Below are 20,962 nucleotides of genomic sequence, written 5' to 3'. Positions count from 1 at the left end.
GGATGAAAACCGGTGAAAACGGATATAAAACGAATGTACACGGATGTAAATGGGTGAAAAACGGATGTACACGGATGTAAATGGGTGAAAACAGATGTAAAACAGATGTAAACGGGTGAAAACAGATGTGAAACGGATGTACACGGATGGAAAAACTGATGTAAATTGATTTAAAAAAGGAATCTAAACTGATGAAAAAATGTTTCTGAAATGATGAAAAAAAAACGAAACGCTCGTGTGAAAGGACCCTAATTGAACAAGCTGGCGTTAGAAGCTGATTGGCTCCCATGCACAGCTGCACCAGACTTTGCACTCTCCAGTTTTAGTAAACCAACCCATTGTGTTTGTGTGAACTGAAATTCATTTTAATATATTTTTTTTCCTGAAAATTTGTGTTTGATAAATGGCTGTGCAAATATCATCTGAAATAAAAAAATTACAACAGCCGCTATTTTATTCTCCAGGGCCTCTACGTTCAGAAAATACTGTATATAATGTTTGAGGTTCGAAATAATTTTCTAGCAAAAAAAAAAAAATGCTGATTTTAACGTGTATAAAAGTGAACAATTGCCCCGGACAGCAAGTGGTTAAGAGTAGATAGTAGCCATTATACCGGCTTGTAAACCATAAGAATGCTGCGCTAACATTCAAATTAATAAATAAAGTGAATGTGGAGTTCAATATCTCAAAAGAAATATTAACAATGATAATAAGTATAATAGTGAATGTGCTTAGTGATAACACAAAATTATAATAAAAAAACACAAAATTTAAATCAATACGCATGTGCAAAAGGATGCACATACATATATTGCATCACACGTGCAAAAAGTGAAGTGAAATATATCTAAATAATACACGCAAACTCAAAGTCCAATGAATATTAAAGGTGAAAAAATTCCAATAATGGAATATTAAAGGTGAAAAAAAAAAAAAAAAAAAAATATATAGTTTTTGGTTGACTGTGTTTCCAATAAACTGTAAAGTAACCACAGGTGAAACAAAACGTGCAGGTATCTGGGTGTAGATAGAGCTTGTGAATCCAACCACCTTCTGGATTAGCCTCTCACCTCATCACTTCGACCCTTGCGGGTCAAAGAGCAGTAATGGATCCCTCTCACAGATCCTCCAGGCACCAAAGCACTCCAAAAACACTTCTCAGGATATAATATTCCCACTCAGCTCTTCTTCAAGTAAAGATGAAATATCACTTTCCCAGAACAAAACAGAGGGATCCTCCCATAGTGTAGTATGTTTATTATAGGAACATCAAATCTTGTAATGAAAATAGACTTACGTAGCAGCCAGTCCACATTCGACCCTCATGCTTTCAAATGAGGATATATGTGTGTAAATTGGGTGTACAGCTGAATCCACAGGTGTACCAAGATGGCCGCCACGCCGGAAATACGTCACCGCGCTACGCCGACGCGTTACGTCACAATATCACGTGACTTCATCAGGGCCCTGATGAAGTCACGTGATATTGTGACGTAACGCGTCGGCGTAGCGCGGTGACGTATTTCCGGCGTGGCGGCCATCTTGGTACACCTGTGGATTCAGCTGTACACCCAATTTACACACATATATCCTCATTTGAAAGCATGAGGGTCGAATGTGGACTGGCTGCTACGTAAGTCTATTTTCATTACAAGATTTGATGTTCCTATAATAAACATACTACACTATGGGAGGATCCCTCTGTTTTGTTCTGGGAAAGTGATATTTCATCTTTACTTGAAGAAGAGCTGAGTGGGAATATTATATCCTGAGAAGTGTTTTTGGAGTGCTTTGGTGCCTGGAGGATCTGTGAGAGGGATCCATTACTGCTCTTTGACCCGCAAGGGTCGAAGTGATGAGGTGAGAGGCTAATCCAGAAGGTGGTTGGATTCACAAGCTCTATCTACACCCAGATACCTGCACGTTTTGTTTCACCTGTGGTTACTTTACAGTTTATTGGAAACACAGTCAACCAAAAACTATATATTTTTTTTTTTTTTTTTTTTTTCACCTTTAATATTCCATTATTGGAATTTTTTCACCTTTAATATTCATTGGACTTTGAGTTTGCGTGTATTATTTAGATATATTTCACTTCACTTTTTGCACGTGTGATGCAATATATGTATGTGCATCCTTTTGCACATGCGTATTGATTTAAATTTTGTGTTTTTTTATTATAATTTTGTGTTATCACTAAGCACATTCACTATTATACTTATTATCATTGTTAATATTTCTTTTGAGATATTGAACTCCACATTCACTTTATTTATTAATTTGAATGTTAGCGCAGCATTCTTATGGTTTACATTCACTTGATCACTGGTATATGATTTAATGCTAGCAGCTGTTTGGGGTTCCTTTATTATATATATTTTTATTATATATATTTTGTATTATTTAACACACATTTGGAGCGCAGGAGGGTCACACCATTATTATACCGGCTTACAATGAGGTTATTTTACATTTTCTAACTGCATATTCCATCCATCAACAATTAAACAAAGCTTCTTTTTTTGCATCTGAAAAGTCCCATTTCAATAAAAGGAACTTCATCTTCTGTCCTTTCCAGTGGAGAGGATCACACCCTGTAATACAGTGACATGATGTGTGTGCTCCTGCTCTGTTTATTCAATGGTAAATAATGAGGGCCGGATTAATATCCTGCTCCTATAATTGAATTATTATAGATGGAGCCGAGGAAAGAAGCTGACGGGCAGTCCGCCGTAGATTTCTTACAATAATAAGAACATTCTTCATGCTTTTCTATTTCGAACATCATATAAAGTAAAGCGAAGGCCATAAAAATACCACATCTGGTGTAGTTTACCAATAAATCAAAAAGAAGGAAGATTGTTAAACGGCCTTTAGAGAAACCTCATCGAGATGTTTATCGTTTAAAATCATACAAATTTTATTGATAATAATAAATAAAATACTTGTACCAAAAGGACCTAAAAAAAACAAACCAAAAAACAAAACTCACCCAACAGTGTAACATATCTGAACATGTATTCAACCAATCCCATTCCACCTGTAAAGCACAGCACTGTGAACAACCTCGAACTATATATTGTAACTTCTATTAACAACTTGCTGACCAATGTATGTATTAAAATTAGTGGACCGAATTCTGCACCAAAACCAAAATTCTGGACCGAAACCAAAAATTCAGGATGCACTTGGCCAAAAACCAAAACCAAAATGGACAATTTAGTTTATATATATATATAATTGTATTATAATCAACTTTTTAATTAATATCATGAATTTAAATGATTATGAATTTAAAAAATACAATTCAGTAATGTAAAATACATTTTATTGAAAGTAATACATGAATATTGGATAGATAATAAAATGAACTATATATATATATATATATATATATATATATATATATATAAATAAAATGATAAAACTCAAATAGAGGCGTTTTTGCATTGAAGTCCATAGGGGGGCATTTTCGCATTGGAGTCACTGGGACGCAATTTTGCAATGAAGACAATAGGGGGCGATTTTTCATTGGGGTCAATGGGACACGATTTTGCATTGAAGTCAATAAGGGGCGTTTTTCCATTTGAGTCAATGGGGCGCGATTTTTGCATTGGAGTCAACAGGAAGTAATTTTGCATTGATGTCAATAGAGTGGGGGCGTTTTACAATGGAGTCAATAGGACACGATTTTGCATTGGAGTCAATAGGACGCAATTTTGCATTGGAGTCAAAAGGATGCAATTTTGCATTGGAGTCAATAGGGCGCAATTTTGCATTGGAGTCAATAGGGCGCAATTTTGCATTGGAGTCAATAGGACACAAATTTGCATTGGAGTCAATAAGACACAATTTTGCATTGGAGTCAATAGGACGCAATTTTGCATTGGAGTCAATAGGACGCACTTTTGCATTGGTGTCAATAGGACGCAATTTTTCACTGGAGTCACTAGGATGCAGCTTTTTTTTCTGTTGGCAAAATGCTGATAACCCTATTTTTCGCTGATTTCGGTGGGCGATATATCGGTGCATAAATAAAACATCCTGTCGGCAAGTGGTTACACCAGGATCATGGCTGCAGCTGAAGCCATGATATTGGTGGCTTTCTTGTGATCTGCATGGCTTTATAGCCACCTGATTACATTTATAGCCGTCGGAAGGTCCTCCTTCTGCTGCCACCAGAGGTGGATCCCAGGCTCTCTGGAAAGCTCGGGAGCATGGTAAGTATTCGGGATGGCTGCCCACAGATTAGATGGAGAAACATCCATTCCCCAATCTTGTCTGTGAAATGATTTCAAAAGCGATGATGGTTTAGTCACGGCTTCTCAGCAGTCATGTCCTCACTATAGCAATAAAGTTAAAAAAAGTGTAGTTAAAAAAATAAAATAAAATAACATTTAAAAAATGTAAAAGCACCCCCATCAAAGGGTTAACTGTGTGCTGGGGGTGTTTTTACTAGAGGGCAGGATGTGTGTGATTCACTGTAATCACACTGCGATGGATGGCTGTCCCTGAGCGGACAGGGAGCAGGACTGTTAGTAAACAAAAAAATCCACCTCCCCGGCGGAGATCCTTGGAAATTACCAGGCGCCGGCAAGTAATTACCATCTGGGGACCAGTGTTTGGCGTCCGTGAATGGCGGCGCGGGTAGGGCACACGTGTGCCCCGTTCCTGGAGATACAAAATCACGTATGTATATGTGATTTCGCGCACCGCTGGCACCCTGTAGCAGTATTTCTGTTATAGGGCAGATAGGAAGAGGTTAACACCTTCCTGCCCAGTGCCATTAGTACAGTGTCAGTGCTTTGTATTAGCATTGATCACTGTATTGGTGTCACTGGGGATGTCAGTGCTTCCTCCTGCCTGTAGCAGATGGATGACATCATCCCAGCCTAGGCAGTGACTTCTCTAAGAACACAAAAAAAAAAAGGTGGAGCATTTAAAGGATAAGTTCAGCTTTGGAACATGTTACATGTTCCACCCTAAAAACGGGAACATGTAACATGTTCCCATAGCTGCAGCTGCGCCTGCCACCTCCCCTTCCTCTGACATTATATAGGGAGAAGTCTCCCCATACCATCTGTCAGATTTGAAAACAGCGTGGAAGTGTGGGGCTCCGCCCACATGGCCGCGTCACTCATTCACTGAGTTTTTTGAATGAGTGCCTACAAGTCCTGACAGCCTTAGTAGGAATCAGCAAAGAAAAAGGCGGCGCCCTCTAAGTGCAGCATAAAACTCTTTAATATGGCTAAAAATGAATAGTACAGGCCACTCACAAGGATATGGTAGAATGCGCTTGTGATCTGGTATATAGGTAGGCATCCGCTGTGTGCAGGTACTCGAACCTCTGAACGTGTGGGGAGATCCAGTGTTGGGCGGTGATGCTGGATGTCCCCACACGTTCAGAGGCTCGAGCCCCTTTATGCTGCACTTAGAGGGCACTGCCTCTTTCTTTCCTGATCTCCCACAGGGCTCTCTCTAATTCGTCACAGGCTGGCTGCCTTGTAGTTCAGCGGCGTATCAGGACGTCTACAAGAACTATCCATCACAAGGACTATATATATTTATATTGTGTCTCACATATATATATATATATATATATATATATATATATATATATGTTTTTATTTTTTTGTCTCATTTTCACCCTTGGTTTCCAGTTTTAGTCATTTCCGCATATACCATTTTCAGCGCTTCATGGAGTGCGCCAAATACCATACATCCCATACATCTCGTACATCTCAACATCTTGTACATTCCGGTACATCCCGTACATCTCATACATCTCGTAGATTCCGTACATCCCGTACATCTCCTACATCCCATACATCTCCTACATCTCCTACATCCCGTACATCTCCTACATCCCGTACATCTCCTACATCCCGTACATCTCCTACATCTCGTACATCTCCTACATCCCATACATCTCCTACATCCCGTACATCTCCTATATCCCGTACATGTCCTACATCCCGTACATGTCCTACATCCCGTACATCTCCTACATCCCGTACATCTCCTACATCTCGTACATCTCCTACATCCCGTACATGTCCTACATCCCGTACATCTCCTACATCCCGTACATCTCCTACATCCCGTACATCTCCTACATCCCGTACATCTCCTACATCTCGTACATCTCCTACATCCCGTACATCTCCTACATCCCGTACATCTCCTACATCCCGTACATGTCCTACATCCCGTACATCTCCTACATCCCATGCATCTCCTACATCCCGTACATCTCCTACATCCCGTACATCTCCTACATCCCGTACATCTCCTACATCCCGTACATGTCCTACATCCCGTACATCTCCTACATCCCGTACATCTCCTACATCTCGTACATCTCCTACATCCCGTACATCTCCTACATCCCGTACATCTCCTACATCTCGTACATCTCCTACATCCCGTACATCTCCTACATCTCATACATCTCCTACATCCGGTACATCTCCTACATCTCGTACATCTCCTACATCCCGTACATCTCCTACATCCCGTACATCTCCTACATCCCGTACATCTCCAACATCCCATACATCTCCTACATCTCGTACATCCCGTACATCTCGTACATCTTGTACATCTCCTACATCCCGTACATCTCCTACATCCCGTACATCTCCTACATCCCGTACATCTCCTACATCCCGTACATCTCCTACATCCCGTACATCTCCTACATCCTGTACATCTCCTACATCTCGTACATCTCCTACATCCCGTACATCTCCTACATCCCGTACATCTCGAACATCTGGTACATCAACATCTCCTACATCCCTGTATATCCCGTACATCTTCTACATCTTGTACATCTCCTACATCCCGTACATCTCCTACATCTCGAACATCTGGTACATCAACATCTCCTACATCCCTGTACATCCCGTACATCTCCTACATCAACATTTCCTACATCCCTGTACATCCCGTACATCTTGTACATCTTGTACATCTCCTACATCCCGTAAATCTCGTATATCTCATATAGCCCATACATCCCTGTACATCCCGTATGGCAAGCAGATTTATCAGTGATATACTGATCGCTGGTGGAATGCTTTCCAGGCTCCTTTGGACAAAAATAATAAATTCACATTTTTTTACCTACAAAAAAAAGTGCATTTATTATTTTTGTCCAAAAGGTGAACTTATCCTTTATGGATAATGATACTGTAGCTGTATAATGTGTTATATCAGGAATTTATTCATGTAGACTTTTGAAATTGCTGAAAGGTCCACTTTTGAGTACAGAGGATGCAAAACCTGAATACATTTTACAGAAGTTCCAACTGAAGTCTTCCTTTCAGCATGCAAACTTTCCTCCTCGTGTCTCCTGAACATGAAATATTTATTGTACCTAGGGTGACTGGGTAGACATTAAATATGCATCATGAGAAGATTGTACACGTTTTTAATGCTGACATGACTTTTTCCCTTACAATCTCAGTGCGGACTGTTTAGCCGTGTGCCAGGTCTGAAATCCTAACGTTTCATCTCGGTCCCAGTAAATGAAGCTTAATTCTCTGCTGAAAGTGTTTTGCCATCTGTGCCCTGCAAAGGCGTTTTGGCTCAAATTAAAGCCTCAGAGCAGCCAAAAGGGAAAAACAGAAAACTCAGCACTAGGCACTTACAGGATGTGTCCCTTGTGCCGATTCCTCTCCTTTTAGTAACAAGCTGTCTGACCCCAATCTGTCCTTTTAACCCAAACCCCAACTAGATCTGCCATACTACAGCTTCTATAAATGGAACACAATCTATGAATGGAGGAGGTGGACTTATCCTTCCATCCTCTATTCATAGATTATGTTCCATTCATAGAAGCTGTAGTTTGGCTTCTATGAATGGTGGATCTGGGCAGAAAGGGTGGGCATACACAAACTTTCTTGGAGAGAGGCTGTTACAGCTCCTTAGTTGTATACTTCCCAACATTTTGAGATGGGAACGAGTAGAAAAAGTGAGTAGGAATAGGACACACACCCCCACCGCACCCTCTTAAAGGAGAATTATACTAAAAGCACAAGTGCTTTTTTTCACCACTATTTTTTTTTACTGGCTTTTGAAATTCACAGAGGCAGCAATTTAGAAATTGGATGAAAGGTTTAGCACTGAAAAACACTTTTTGAACGATAAGAAGTGCAACTATAGACATCAGAGCAAAATGAAGGACAAATGAGGAGGAATGAGGGACAGACCCTCGAAATCAGAGACAGTTGGGAGCTATGTAGTTGTATTAACCCACACCTTACCTGAAGATTACGGCGGCAGGGGTGGAGCAAAATTACTACTAAAAGAAGAGGAATCAACACAAGGGACCCATTATACTGACAATGTGTCCCATGTATCGATTGGGCTGTGCTGGGCAATGCAAAGAATAGGCCTTGTTTCCTATGGTTTCTTTCAGATGAGAAACTGGGGGTGAAAACAGGTGGCTAAGCCATGTTTGTACCACCCCCTGGCTACCCCCTGAATTGCAACAATATAGACAGGGCTGCAGCATTTTTAACTTGACATGCAGCACCGCCTGTCAAACTCGCCTATTAAGTTCAATGGGGCTGCACAGCAACTGGTATGGTTCCACAATGTAAAATTGCCATTCTGCAATTAAAAAAGTAGAGGAAAAAAAAAAAAGAGGTGTTCAGGATGTGGCAGTGGCACCTCCTGTACCCCTGTCATCTTTAGTGTTGGGCATTATGTTTGAGTTGAACATAAGTTTGACTAAAGCATCGGCCGTTCATGTATTCGGCGAACAAATGAATGGTAAAGGCATTTGGCGGACTGTTCACCTGCTCGCCCCACAATACACTGCACCCTGACAGTGCATTGTGATTGGCCAAAGCAATGCCAATCACAATGCACTGTGATCGGCATTGCTTTGGCCAATCACAGTGAAAAAAAAAAAAAGGTGTTCAGGAGTGCACTGTGATTAGCCAAAGCAATGCACTTGACCACAGGTACAATGTTTGTCCAAGCACAACGCATGATGATGTCACAAGGGGGTGGGGTGACCCTGCTTCTCTTGTGACGTCATCACAGTATTGAACAATTGTCATCTTGGTGCAGCTGTCAGAGGGTGGGAGCCAGCGGCGAGAGCGGAATGTTTTTTTTTTCTTTTTTCAGGTCGGCGGTGGCAGTGGGCATCGTGATTAACGATGGATCTATTTCAGGGGACATTTTTGTTTCGTTTAGGTTTTTAAAAAAGGACTTGTCAAAGACTGTCTACTGTCATTTTGTACACTACATTTTTTTTGTGAATGAGTAGTGGTAAAATGTACCCCATACTCACTCATTCACAAAGGTGGGGGCCGGGATCTGGGGGCTTATCGGAATCTGGGGACTTCCAGATTCCGATAAGCCCCCCCTGCAGACCCCCACAACCACCGGCCACGGTTGTGGGGAAGAGGCCCTTGTTTCCATCAACATGGGGACAAAGTGCTTTGGGAGGGTGGAGCCCCCCTGCCCCAAAGCACCCCCATGTTGAGGGCATGTGGGCTAGTATGGTTCAGGAGGGGGGGGTGCGCTTGCTCATCCCTCTCCTTTCCTGACCTGCTGGGCTGCATGCTCGAATAAGGGTCTGGCATGGATTTTGGAGGGGGCCATTTTTGAAAACATGTTGGCATGGAGGTTCCCCTCGAAATCCATACCAGACCTGAAGGGCTTGGTATGGATAGGGATGGGGACCCCACGTGTGTTTTTTTTTTACATACTGTATTTTAACTGTCGGGCAATGCTGGCAATTCTTTTTACATTCAGCTGTCAGCGGGAAACCCAGCTGACAGTTGAAACATTAAGGAATGTTTTTAGTAGCTTTGCAGTATCTTGCCAAATACTAAGATGTGGTAAGAAACTGCTTAGTGAATTGTCCCCTCTGGTTGAAGTTCGAATGTTAAGTTTGAATGTTCGACCGTGAACCGAAGCCCATCACCATTCATGTGCTGCAATACTGCCTTCTGAAATGCGATCCACCATAAGCAAATGAAAGAAGCCAATCATGTCAGTTCACACCACCTCACTGCAGTGGCATCTGCCAAAGAAAGTATGGTGTGCAGTGCTTTGTTTTTTTCAGTGCTGCATGGTCTGACGCACTCCATTACATCCCACCATACTGCAGCCAATAAAACATAATGAAGCCAATGTGAACTCTACAACGTGCTGCCTTCCAGTTCATACCAGCAGCAGCTCGGTAGTGCTTGTTTTTGGTGTGAACGTGCCCAAAATGTTATCTTATTCTCCCCTTTAATCCAAAAAATCTTTAATGAAGATTAATTGGCAAAAGGAAAGAAAAAAATGTCCTGTCTGAACCCTCCACTATTTTCATAAAAGCCCCCTTTCTGTATTTATGAAGCCAGCTAATCCTATTGCTTCGAGCAGCTTTGGTAACGATGAAAGGGCTGGCAGTGGAAGACACTTGACTGTTATCATCTGACAACACAGCGGTGACAAGGTGAGCCACAGAGAGACGGGTTGTTTCAGCATGCATTAACACTTTGTATTTGTCTGCAGAAAAGAATGTAAAACAATAAATCAGGCAGCTTACACAGTCTGTCATAATGGCTGCTGTCCCCAGGGCTTTTATTCTATGAGACTAGGTGCAGGAACTACCCCTTCTGAGTCATTTCGGCATCCTCCCTTGGTTCCACCCCCTACCCACCTCCCCTGTTTAGAGAATACAGATCCATATATCATTTTGTGTATGGAATTTGGTAATTATAACATGAAAAGCAGTAAAATAGATCCCCTGCAGCAAGCAATAATAGACCCCCATCAGCAACGATAGATCTCCAACAGCTATCAACAATAGACACCTCCCTCAACAGTAGAGTCCTTCCGACAACAATTGACCCCCCCAGCAAAAATAGATCCTCCATCAGCAACAATAGAATGCCATGTAAAAACAGATTCCCTCTGGCAACAACAGATTCCCCAGCAACCAGCATCAATAGACCCTCCAGCACACCCCAGCGCCCCTTGCTATTACATACATTCAGTGCTGGAGATGCCAGAGCTGCCTTCCCCCGTGTTCCCCCACATTACCGCTGAAAAAAAAAAAAAGCCCCGACTGTTCCCCTTTCTGGGATAGGTGGTTCCAGGGCCATGGATAAGGGGGTACCACCAGTCCTCCTGTATGGGGCAAAGGCCAGCAGGAGGGGCCCAGGCCTGGGTGAATTGGATGTGGGCAGGGAGGGTAATCGGCATGCCAGGGGGGGATTTCTGGAACCGATCCCCTCTAAGTCTCTCTCTCTCTGCAGCAGCTGAAAACTGGTTTCTTCTCCTCTCCCTCCCGCTGGCTTTAAGCTGCTGCAGAGAACCATACAGAAGATCAGTTCCCCCACTGCACCCATCACCCTCCCTGTGCACTATACCTCTCTCCCTGCTTCCCAGGCCCCCTGTGTGCCCCCATCCTCACAGCGCTGTTGACTTCCCTCCTCTCCTTCCCACCGGCAGCTGCAAACACACCATAGGATCCTTCAGGATGGAGAGTGGGGGAGGGGTCCCCTAAATATGTCACATTTACCAGTCCATTCCTTCCCTGAATGAGCACAATGAGTGCTCGGTACTTATCACTCACTGTGTTCCTTTAGAACTGAAGCATACGAAACTGTGGAGTTTTTTTTTTGGGGGGGGGGGGGGCCTGTCAGGTTGGCTGTGTGGGGCCCTGAAGTTTCTAACAGCAGCCCTGGGCGGTGCTTGTGGAATTTGCCAGTGTTGCCCTTCTCCTCTCCTTTCTTTCATGTGAACACGTATTTACACCTTTGCAGTCAAATTTAAAAAAAAAAAAAAATACTAAAGGGGGGGATTTACTAAAACTGGTGCACTCAGAATCTGGAGCAGCTCTGTGCAGGGTAGCCAATCGGCTTCTAACTTCAGCTTGTTCAAGTAACTTTTGACAAAAACCTGGAAGCTGATTAGTTTCTGTGCAGAGCTGCACCAGATTTTGCAAATCACCCCTTAGGCCTGCTTCACACCAATGCAGTTTGCATTTTGGCCTTCTCTGCATTGCTCTTTGCAGTACATTTTGTGTTTTTGCACGTGTTTTTGATTTTTTTTTGGGGGGGGGCAACTTGTTGCTGGGCAGATTAAAAATTGAAAAACACATCAAAATGCGTATAAAATGCACTACATACGTTTTATGCAGTGTCTCCATTAAAGTCTATTGAACCAAAAACACAACATTTTGTGTTTAAAAAAACTCCCTGACTCTTTCCAAAAATGCAGCAGCTCAAAAGTGCAGAGATGTGACCTTGTCCCATAGGAACAGCTAAACTTTGGAGTGGCGGTTATATTTTTTACTTTTGACAAAGTGTAGAAAGCACCCGGGGGGGGGGGGGAAGTTGTGTCGGTGTGGGATGAAAGGAGCATGTCCGGAGAACAGTCATGGGTTTTTAGTATTTGGTAAAAATGTACATATAAATCTTTCACAGGTAAGCCTGAACAGTAGGGATGTACTAATGCCGGTATCGGTGCTGATACCAAGTATTTTCACGAGTACTTGTACTTAAAAGGCTTCTGATACTGGAAAGCGATACTTTGCCATACGATTTGTCTTTAAAAAGACAAATCTACATTGTTGGAATGTTAAAATTACGTTTTTATATGTTAAAAAAATTTTGAAGAATATATTTTAAAAATATATATTTTTAAAAATATATACTTTTTACATATATTCTTTAGATTTTTTTAACATATAAAAGAGTCATTTTAACATATATTTTTCCATCTATTTGTAAATGCATTCCAAAAATGTAGATTTGTATTTTTAAAGACATACAGTATATTTGAAATGCATTTTTAAAAATATTTTTCATATATTTTGTAATAAAAATGCATTTCAACACGCAGTATATATATTTATTGAAATATATTTTAAAATATATTGAATATGGCCAAAATGTTAGTATTTCAAATATATGTCAATATATTTGGGGAGAAATTTTTAAAATATATTTCAAATATATTTTTCTTCCATGTGGGTGAACTCGGGCTATGACAAGTGGGGAAAACGCATGCGATTTTGGACAGGAATCGCATTCCTTTTCAAATCACTTGCATATCCTTTTCGGTGCAATTTGCATCCATACATTTTGTATGGACGCAAATCGCACCGCAAAGTATCGGTACTCGATATGGGTGAATACTTGACTGGCAGTATCAGTACTCGTACTCACCGATCAAAAAAGGGTATCGGAGCATCCCTGCTGAACAGTCATAATTTTATCTGAATATCAATCTCTTAGGGTTTCTTTTTTAAAAAAAAAAAATGAAATACACAAGGCACTATCTGCATTAAAATAAATGCTGCATAAAAGTGCTACATAATACAGAAAGAAAAAGAAATCACAAAAACAAGCTGTGACTTTTCCACAGCTGACGATTAAAAAAAAATGAAGAAAGTAACTTTATTTTTAAAATGACTCCACATACCAGATGGCGAGGAATAACAACGCGCAAATGAGTCACAAAGCTCTGCTAGATCATCACATCAGACAAGAGAAACTCAGCTGCAAATTTATCACTCAAGAAAAAAAAAGCAATTAAAAACTTTTACACAAGAGTGAATCTCCTTCCATCTCCAGAGCTCTGAGGATACGGACTGATCACCCCAGGAATTGCGTATCTCTGCTCAGGCCCTCCGAGAGCTCAGATGGGGCCCCGACCATCTCATACCGTTTGGCCTTCTTAATTGTTTTGGAACAAAGGCAAACAAATTTTAACTGCTTGAGGACCAATCCTAATATCCACCACAACAGGTTACTTGTTTCAAGACAATTGGTCCCAAAATCTAGTTGCATCAGTCAAAAAATAAAGCATTAGTAGACCCTCTTTCTATCATTTTTTTTTTTTTTGCAAATCAAAGAAAAGACCCTTCAGTTTGGAAAAAGTTTTTTGGAAACAAAATAATGCCTTCTTAAAACACAAGTGGCATCTGCAAGTCTCACTTCCAACACAAATCCCCAAAATACAGGATTTATTGCTCATTTATCCACGAGGTCGGAGGCATGCAAATAATTTCTTATAGCATAGCTGAACTCAGAAACAAAAATGTAATAAATTGAAGCTTACTAATCCTTAGATGTGGAGGCTGCATTAGTTTTCTGGTTTTATTTTTTCCCCTTTTGCTTTCACTTGGTGATCCAGCCAGTAATACCCTTCCTGTCTTGAGGTGTCTCCTCTGTATATGATTAGCAATGGAGACACCCTTAGACTGCATGTGCGCTTCGTTTCGTTACGAATTGAAATTCAGATGACATTTTCGTTAACCGGAGATTCCGATGTATCTGAATTTCTGAATCACAATAGTAATGCATTTCAGAGAATCCGAAATAAATTATAACAATACAAATTATCTGAACGTGAATTTGAATTCAAAATGGAAACATATTGCAATAAATACAGTAAGGTATAACAGTGAAACAAGATGATGATTCCTACTTGAGTTGTTGAATAGAATAGAATAAAATAGAAAAGACTGGAATAAAACAGATTAGAATAGAATGAAATAGAATATAACAGAATAGAATAGAACAGAAAATAAACAGAAAAGAAAAGAATAGAATAAAATAAAAAAAATAATAGAATAGAAAAGAATAGAATAGAACATTAAAAAAAGAAGGATAGAATAGAGCAGAGTAGAATATAAAAGAATAGGATAAAATAGAATGGATATAGCTGTCCTCTGAAATTCGAATCAATTTGAAAATAATGAATATACAAAACGAATTCTGAAAATGAGTCATTCTAGCATTACGATTATGACAAAATGAAATGATTAATTTAATAAACTAATCAGAAAAGAAACACATTTTTTAGTTGTGCCATCTGTCCTCTAGACAGCAGCACTCTGGAGAAATGGACTAGTAGATTTAGATGGACTTTACATAAGTAACTAACAAATTAAAGCCTAATAGTTATAAGCTGTTACAGAAACTGGTTTATTTGCTTTCAGATAAAAGGCTCAACCAATTGAATAAAAACTGACCGGTTCTAGCCTATCTGATCTGGGGGTAAAGTAATCAAAATCAGGGGACATAATGTCAATAGTGTGACAGAGATGCAACAATCCAGTATTCCCTGTTCACTGGGGGCACTTCTGTACCACGAGTCACAACCGGGAGTAACGTCTGGCATGTAGCGCACAGGCTTTGCAGGAGTAAACTGGAAATACTACTATGTATTAGGGTGTCATTAGATTAGGATGATTAAGGAGAATCTTACCCCCTATATCAGATGCCTCCTTACAGATCAGGAGTGCTAATCAGTGCCCCCTTACATCAGGTGACCCATCAGAGTTCCCAATCCCCATTTGTACACCCCTTACATCAGTTATCCTCATCAGAGTGCCCCCTTACATCGTGTGTGCCATCAGAGTTCCCAATCCCCATTTGTACACCCCTTACATCAGTTATCCTCATCAGAGTGCCCCCTTACATCGTGTGTGCCATCAGAGTTCCCATACCCCATTTGTACACCCCTTACATCAGTTATCCTCATCAGAGTGCCCCCTTACATCGTGTGTGCCATCAGAGTTCCCAATCCCCATTTGTACACCCCTTACATCAGTTATCCTCATCAGAGTGCCCAATCCCCATTTGTACACCCCTTACATCAGTTATCCTCATCAGAGTGCCCCCTTACATCGTGTGTGCCACCAGAGTTCTCAAACCCCATTTGTACACCCCTTACATCAGTTATCCTCATCAGAGTGCCCCCTTACATCGTGTGTGCCATCAGAGTTCCCAATCCCCATTTGTACACCCCTTACATCAGTTATCCTCATCAGAGTGCCCAATCCCCATTTGTACACCCCTTACATCAGTTATCCTCATCAGAGTGCCCCCTTACATCGTGTGTGCAATCAGAGTTCCCAAACCCCATTTGTACACCCCTTACATCAGTATCCTTATCAGAGTGCCCCCTTACATTGTGTGTGCCATCAGAGTTCCCATACCCCATTTGTACACCCCTTACATCAGTTATCCTCATCAGAGTGCCCCCTTACATCGTGTGTGCCATCAGAGTGCTCCATCCCTATATGTACACCCCTTACATCAATTGTCGTCACCAGAGTGCCCCCTTACATCAGGTGACCCATCAGAGTTCCCAATCCCCATTTGTACACCCCTTACATCAGTTATCCTCATCAGAGTGCCCCCTTACATCATGTGTGCCATCAGAGTGCTCCATCCCTATATGTACACCCCTTACATCAATTGTCGTCACCAGAGTGCCCCCTTACATCAGGTGACCCATCAGAGTTCCTAATCCCCATTTGTACACCCCTTACATCAGTTACTCTCATCAGAGTGCCCCCTTACATCATGTGTGCCATCAGAGTGCTCCATCCCTATATGTACATCCCTTACATCAATTGTCGTCACCAGAGTGCCCCCTTACATTAGGTGTCCCATCAGGGTGCCATAAATCGGACACAAGGGGGCGCCAATCTTAATGTAGAGGGTTAAAGATTTATTGGTAACAAGAGGCTTAAAAAAGACTCACAAAAACGTAAGAAGTACAATAGCATGGTAAAAGAATGCCTTTGGTAAGCCCTCAGTCTGCCAGTGGTGTGTCGATGGATCCTGGTTGTGCAGGATGAGCAGAGATGCAGCTGTCAAGGTTCAGCAATGCAGAGTGTTTTTTAAAAATGGCGCCGAAACCAGCATGGACAGCAAGGAAGTCAGGACCAGCACTGTTTTGTTTTTACTTTGTACCCATCAGAGTGCCACACCCAAATATGTACGCTCCTTACATCAATTGTCCTCCTCAGAGTGCCCCCTTACATAAACTGCCCATATCTGAGTACACCCTTGCATCAATTGCATTCTCAGTAATTGACAAAACAGTAGATACATCCGTAGTACCTTCTAAAAATGATTCCAACGTTGATTAAAGATTCTAGTCAATGCCCAAAATACACTATATTGCCAAAAGTATTGGGCCAGCCCTCCAAATCATTGGATTCAGGTGTTCCAATCCCCTCCATAGCCACAGGGGTATAAAATCATCACCTAGGCATGCAGACTGCTTCTATTAACATTTGTGAAAGAATGGGTCGCTCTCAGGAGCTCAGTGAATTCAAGCGTGGTCCCGTGATAGGTTGCCACCTGTGTAATAAGTCCATCTGTGCATGAGCAAGTTTGGGGTGGAGGAACTTGACTGGCCTGCACCTCAACCCGATAGAACACCTTTGGGATGAATTAGAGTGGAGACTGTGAGCCGGGCCTTCTCGTCCGACATCAGTGCCTGACCTCACAAATGTGCTTCTAGAAGAATGGTCAAACCTTCCCATAGACACCCTCCTAAACCTTGTGGACGTCCTTCCCAGAAGAGTTGAAGCTGTTATAGCTGCAAAGGGCGGGCCAACTCAATATTGAACCCTACAGACTGGGATGCCATTAAAGTTCATGTGCGTGTAAAGGCAGGAATCCCAATACTTTTGGCAATATAGTGTGTATGTAAAATTGATGTGTGTATTTGTTAGCCTGATTGAAATGGCTTGAAATTTATTTCTTATGGTGAAGGCTCTTTAAAACCTATTTGACATTACTACTAGAGATGTCCTGTTTGTTGGTGGTGTTCATTTCCATGCTGATACTTTTGAAAACGTTATGTTGGAAACTGCCCCTGAAGATTCTTCCGCTACCTGCTGGTTGGCAGAGACAATGCAGCAAAAAGCTTATTTCAGGGAATTACAAAAAAGAAAAACCAACATTGGCAGTGCTCCAAGACTGAAAGGGATATTTGCTCATTAAATCTAGGAGATAAGGAATAAGGTGTAATACTTATCGTAGCCTTTTCTCTGACAAATCCCCTTCATCTATGCAACCACTCTCCTGCTGCTCCTTCTATAAGGCTCTCCCGGCCGCACAATGACATAATCAAGTACATTGCAGAGCAGCGAGAAGACAACGAGGGACTGTCCAAAAGTCGTAGCAAAAGTGAACGCCAGAGGGAGGTTTGAATCTCAACCACGACACTACCTGCCTGGGGTTTGCATGTCCTGTGCCTGCGTGGGTTTCCTCTTGGTACTCCAGTTTCCTATCACACTCCAAAGACATGTTGGTAATTTAATTGGCTTCTGTCTAACTTGGCCGTAGTAAGTATGAATGTGAGTTAGGGACCTTGGATTGTAAGCTCCTTGACAGCAGGGACTGATGTGAATGTAAATATATGTACATGTAAGTGCAGTGAAAATTGATGGCACAATACAAGTACCTGAAATAAACACTCCAACTGACACTAAGGATGGGACACCATTCTTTCCACTGACACCATCGATGGGGCACTATTCCATCCACTGATACCCACAACAGGGCACTATTCCTCCAATTAAAACAAGCAATGGGGCATGGTTTACTCCCACTGACCACAGCACTGCCCCCCTAAAGTCTGAAAGACAGTAAACTGGCCCTTTGCTTAGAAAGTTTGGAGACCCCTGACCTAGAGGTAACAAGAATTTAACCCTTGAAGTGCTGGAGGTGTCGTTTTGTTACTGTTAAAGTCCCAGAAATTGGTTTTAAACAGCTCACAGCAGGCATGTCCCTGAAAGCTCAAAATGTTATACAGAACTCCTGGATCAATGTCCATTTCAACCATGCATACCCTTTCATCTGACTCTCAATTTCAGCGATCCAGAAAAATGGTATACAGAGAACAGAAGCCATTATGAACATGAAAAATGAAAACACATTTTTTTCACTAAAGGTGAAAGAGCTCCGGATGGAGATTTTTTTTTTTCTGTAACAAAGCTGGAGTTTTAATTAGTTGGCCTTTATACCAGTGTTGCATTCTAATTAGAAGAAATTAGAAAGGTTTTGGAAGATTGAGGTTGCTCACCGTGATGATGAGACCTTTCTCCTGGAAGTAGTTGACCAGAGGTACGGCATTCTGTTTGAAGTTCATTAATCTCCTTTGTATCGCCTTAAGGTTATCATCCGGACGGCCCTGTTGCTCTGCTCGCTTCAGTAAACGCTCTTTCAGCTTGTGGTTGGCGCAGGCCAAAAATACCACCAGATCCGGTGTGCAAATCTACAAGTGAATAGAAAAACGAATGGCATTATAATAGAAATTAAAACAGACTTAAATGCAAAAGTTCACTTTTTTGTAATTATTTTTTTGCATCTCTACTTTCAGTACAGTAAATGTTGCAGGTATAAACCAGTCCAAACTGAAGCAAAAGAATATTAATTCCCGATTTAAAGGTGTCCCTATAGATCCGAGAGACAACTGGTACAGTAAATGTTACAGGTATGCGACAGTGAAAATTGAAACAAAACAACAATCTACTCAGCAATTTTTTACCCAAGTACAGCTGTAGTGTACCAGCCCACTGTACTACAAGTTGTAACCAGTCTTGGTGATCTAGAAACTCCTGCTGGTACTCAAGCATATCCATTCTACAGACTATAATTATTATTATACAGGACTTATATAGCGCCAGCAGTTTGCTCAGCACTGTACAATATAACGGGAGACAATACAGCAACAATACAGTTCAATACAAGAGGGATAGGAGGGCCCTGCTCCTTGGAGCTTACAATCTAGGAGGGAGGGGCTAGTGGTACAAAAGGTAGTAACTGTGGGGGATGGACTGGTAGGAGGAATAGAAGATTTCATTATTAGCTGAGGGCAGGATAGGCTTCCCTGAAGAGATAGGTTTTCAGAGATCGTCTAAAAGTGAGCAGAGTAGGCGATAGTCTGATATATTGGGGTAGAGCGTTCCAGAGGATGGGGGAGGCTCTGGAGAAGTCCTGGAGACGAGCATGGGAGGAGGAGACAAGGGAGCTAGAGAGTAGCAGATCGTGCAAGGAGCGGAGAGGACAGTTTGGGTGATATTTGGAGACAAGATTGGTGATGTAATTTGGGGCAGAGTTATAAATGGCTTTATACGTTATTGTTAATGTTTTGAATTTCATCAGTTGGGCAATGGGAAGCCAGTAGAGGGATTGGCAGAGAAGGATGGCAGATATGGAACGGTTAGTAAGGTGGATGAGTCTGGCAGCAGCATTCATGATAGACTGAAGAGGGGATAGCCTGCGATGAGGTCGGCCAATGAGGAGGGAGTTACAATAGTCAAGGCGAGAGATAACCAGGGAGTGAATAAGTTGCTTAGTAGTTTCCGAGGTTAGGAACGGGCATATCTTTGAGATGTTGCGGAGGTGATCTTGGTGACCTAGAAACTCCTGCTGCTACTCAAGCATATCCATTCTACAGACTGTGTGCTTTATCTCCTTTAAAGGAAGCCCTGCATAGTAAAGTGGCAGAACTAAAAAGGTTTTCATAACTACTAATCAGATTCAAGCTTGCCTTGGAAGTTTGAATTTGATAGCTGATACAAAAAGCAGAGAGAGGGGGAGTTATACATCACAAGCTTCAGGAAGTACACTTGCAGTGAACCTGGAAGGTGCTGTTTGGGTTCTGCCTGCAGGAGACAAGATGAACCCTAAACTGTAAGTTCATCTTCAGGGAGATTTTCCAAAAACCGCCCTGTGGGGGACCTTTTGGAGTAGTTTTACCTCGGGTTCAAGACCATGTCTCACCAAAACACACATACTCTGAGAACTGGGGGACCAAATTACAGAATTGGGGTCTCTGTGCCCAAACCAGCATTGACTGCTTCAACGCCCCTCCTAGACTCAGATACTCTAAGCAGATGTTCATATAATCAGCTCAAAACAACCTCATGTTGAAGTCCCTTGCTGTAATCTGTTTATTAAGGTGTGATGTATTTACCATTGTGTCTTTGTTCCATTGGTAATTGTGTTAATTGGGAAACCTATTGATTCAGTCTGTTGGCTAGTCCTCCCCGAGGTTCCTATATGATGGGATTAGTCTTGTGTCAACTTGACCTTGTTACCTAATTAGTGTGGGATGTTTATCGCAATGTGTAAGGTTTGTTTTATTGTTCATACAGGGACTGCCCCTATTTATGAAATGCATAAAA

At 41.6% G+C, this 20,962-nt stretch overlaps 1 protein-coding gene across 1 annotated transcript in view; it reads right to left on the bottom strand.

Annotated features, from left to right (window-relative positions):
- The window catches only part of AK5 (adenylate kinase 5), a 316,529-nt gene that overhangs the window by 223,205 nt on the left and 72,362 nt on the right, over nucleotides 1-20,962 (bottom strand). The window contains exon 6 of the mRNA XM_089692186.1: nucleotides 18,856-19,047. Coding sequence (XP_089548312.1) covers nucleotides 18,856-19,047 — 192 coding nt within the window. The remainder of the gene's footprint in view (nucleotides 1-18,855; nucleotides 19,048-20,962) is intronic.

This window comes from Staurois parvus, unplaced genomic scaffold (genome assembly GCF_062004578.1).
Source record: "Staurois parvus isolate SC_StPar_1 unplaced genomic scaffold, SC_StPar_1.0 ptg000578l, whole genome shotgun sequence".
NCBI classification, from domain to species: domain Eukaryota; kingdom Metazoa; phylum Chordata; class Amphibia; order Anura; family Ranidae; genus Staurois; species Staurois parvus.
Note: the sequence above shows the minus strand (reverse complement) of the source record. Positions and strands in the feature narration are given on the sequence as shown.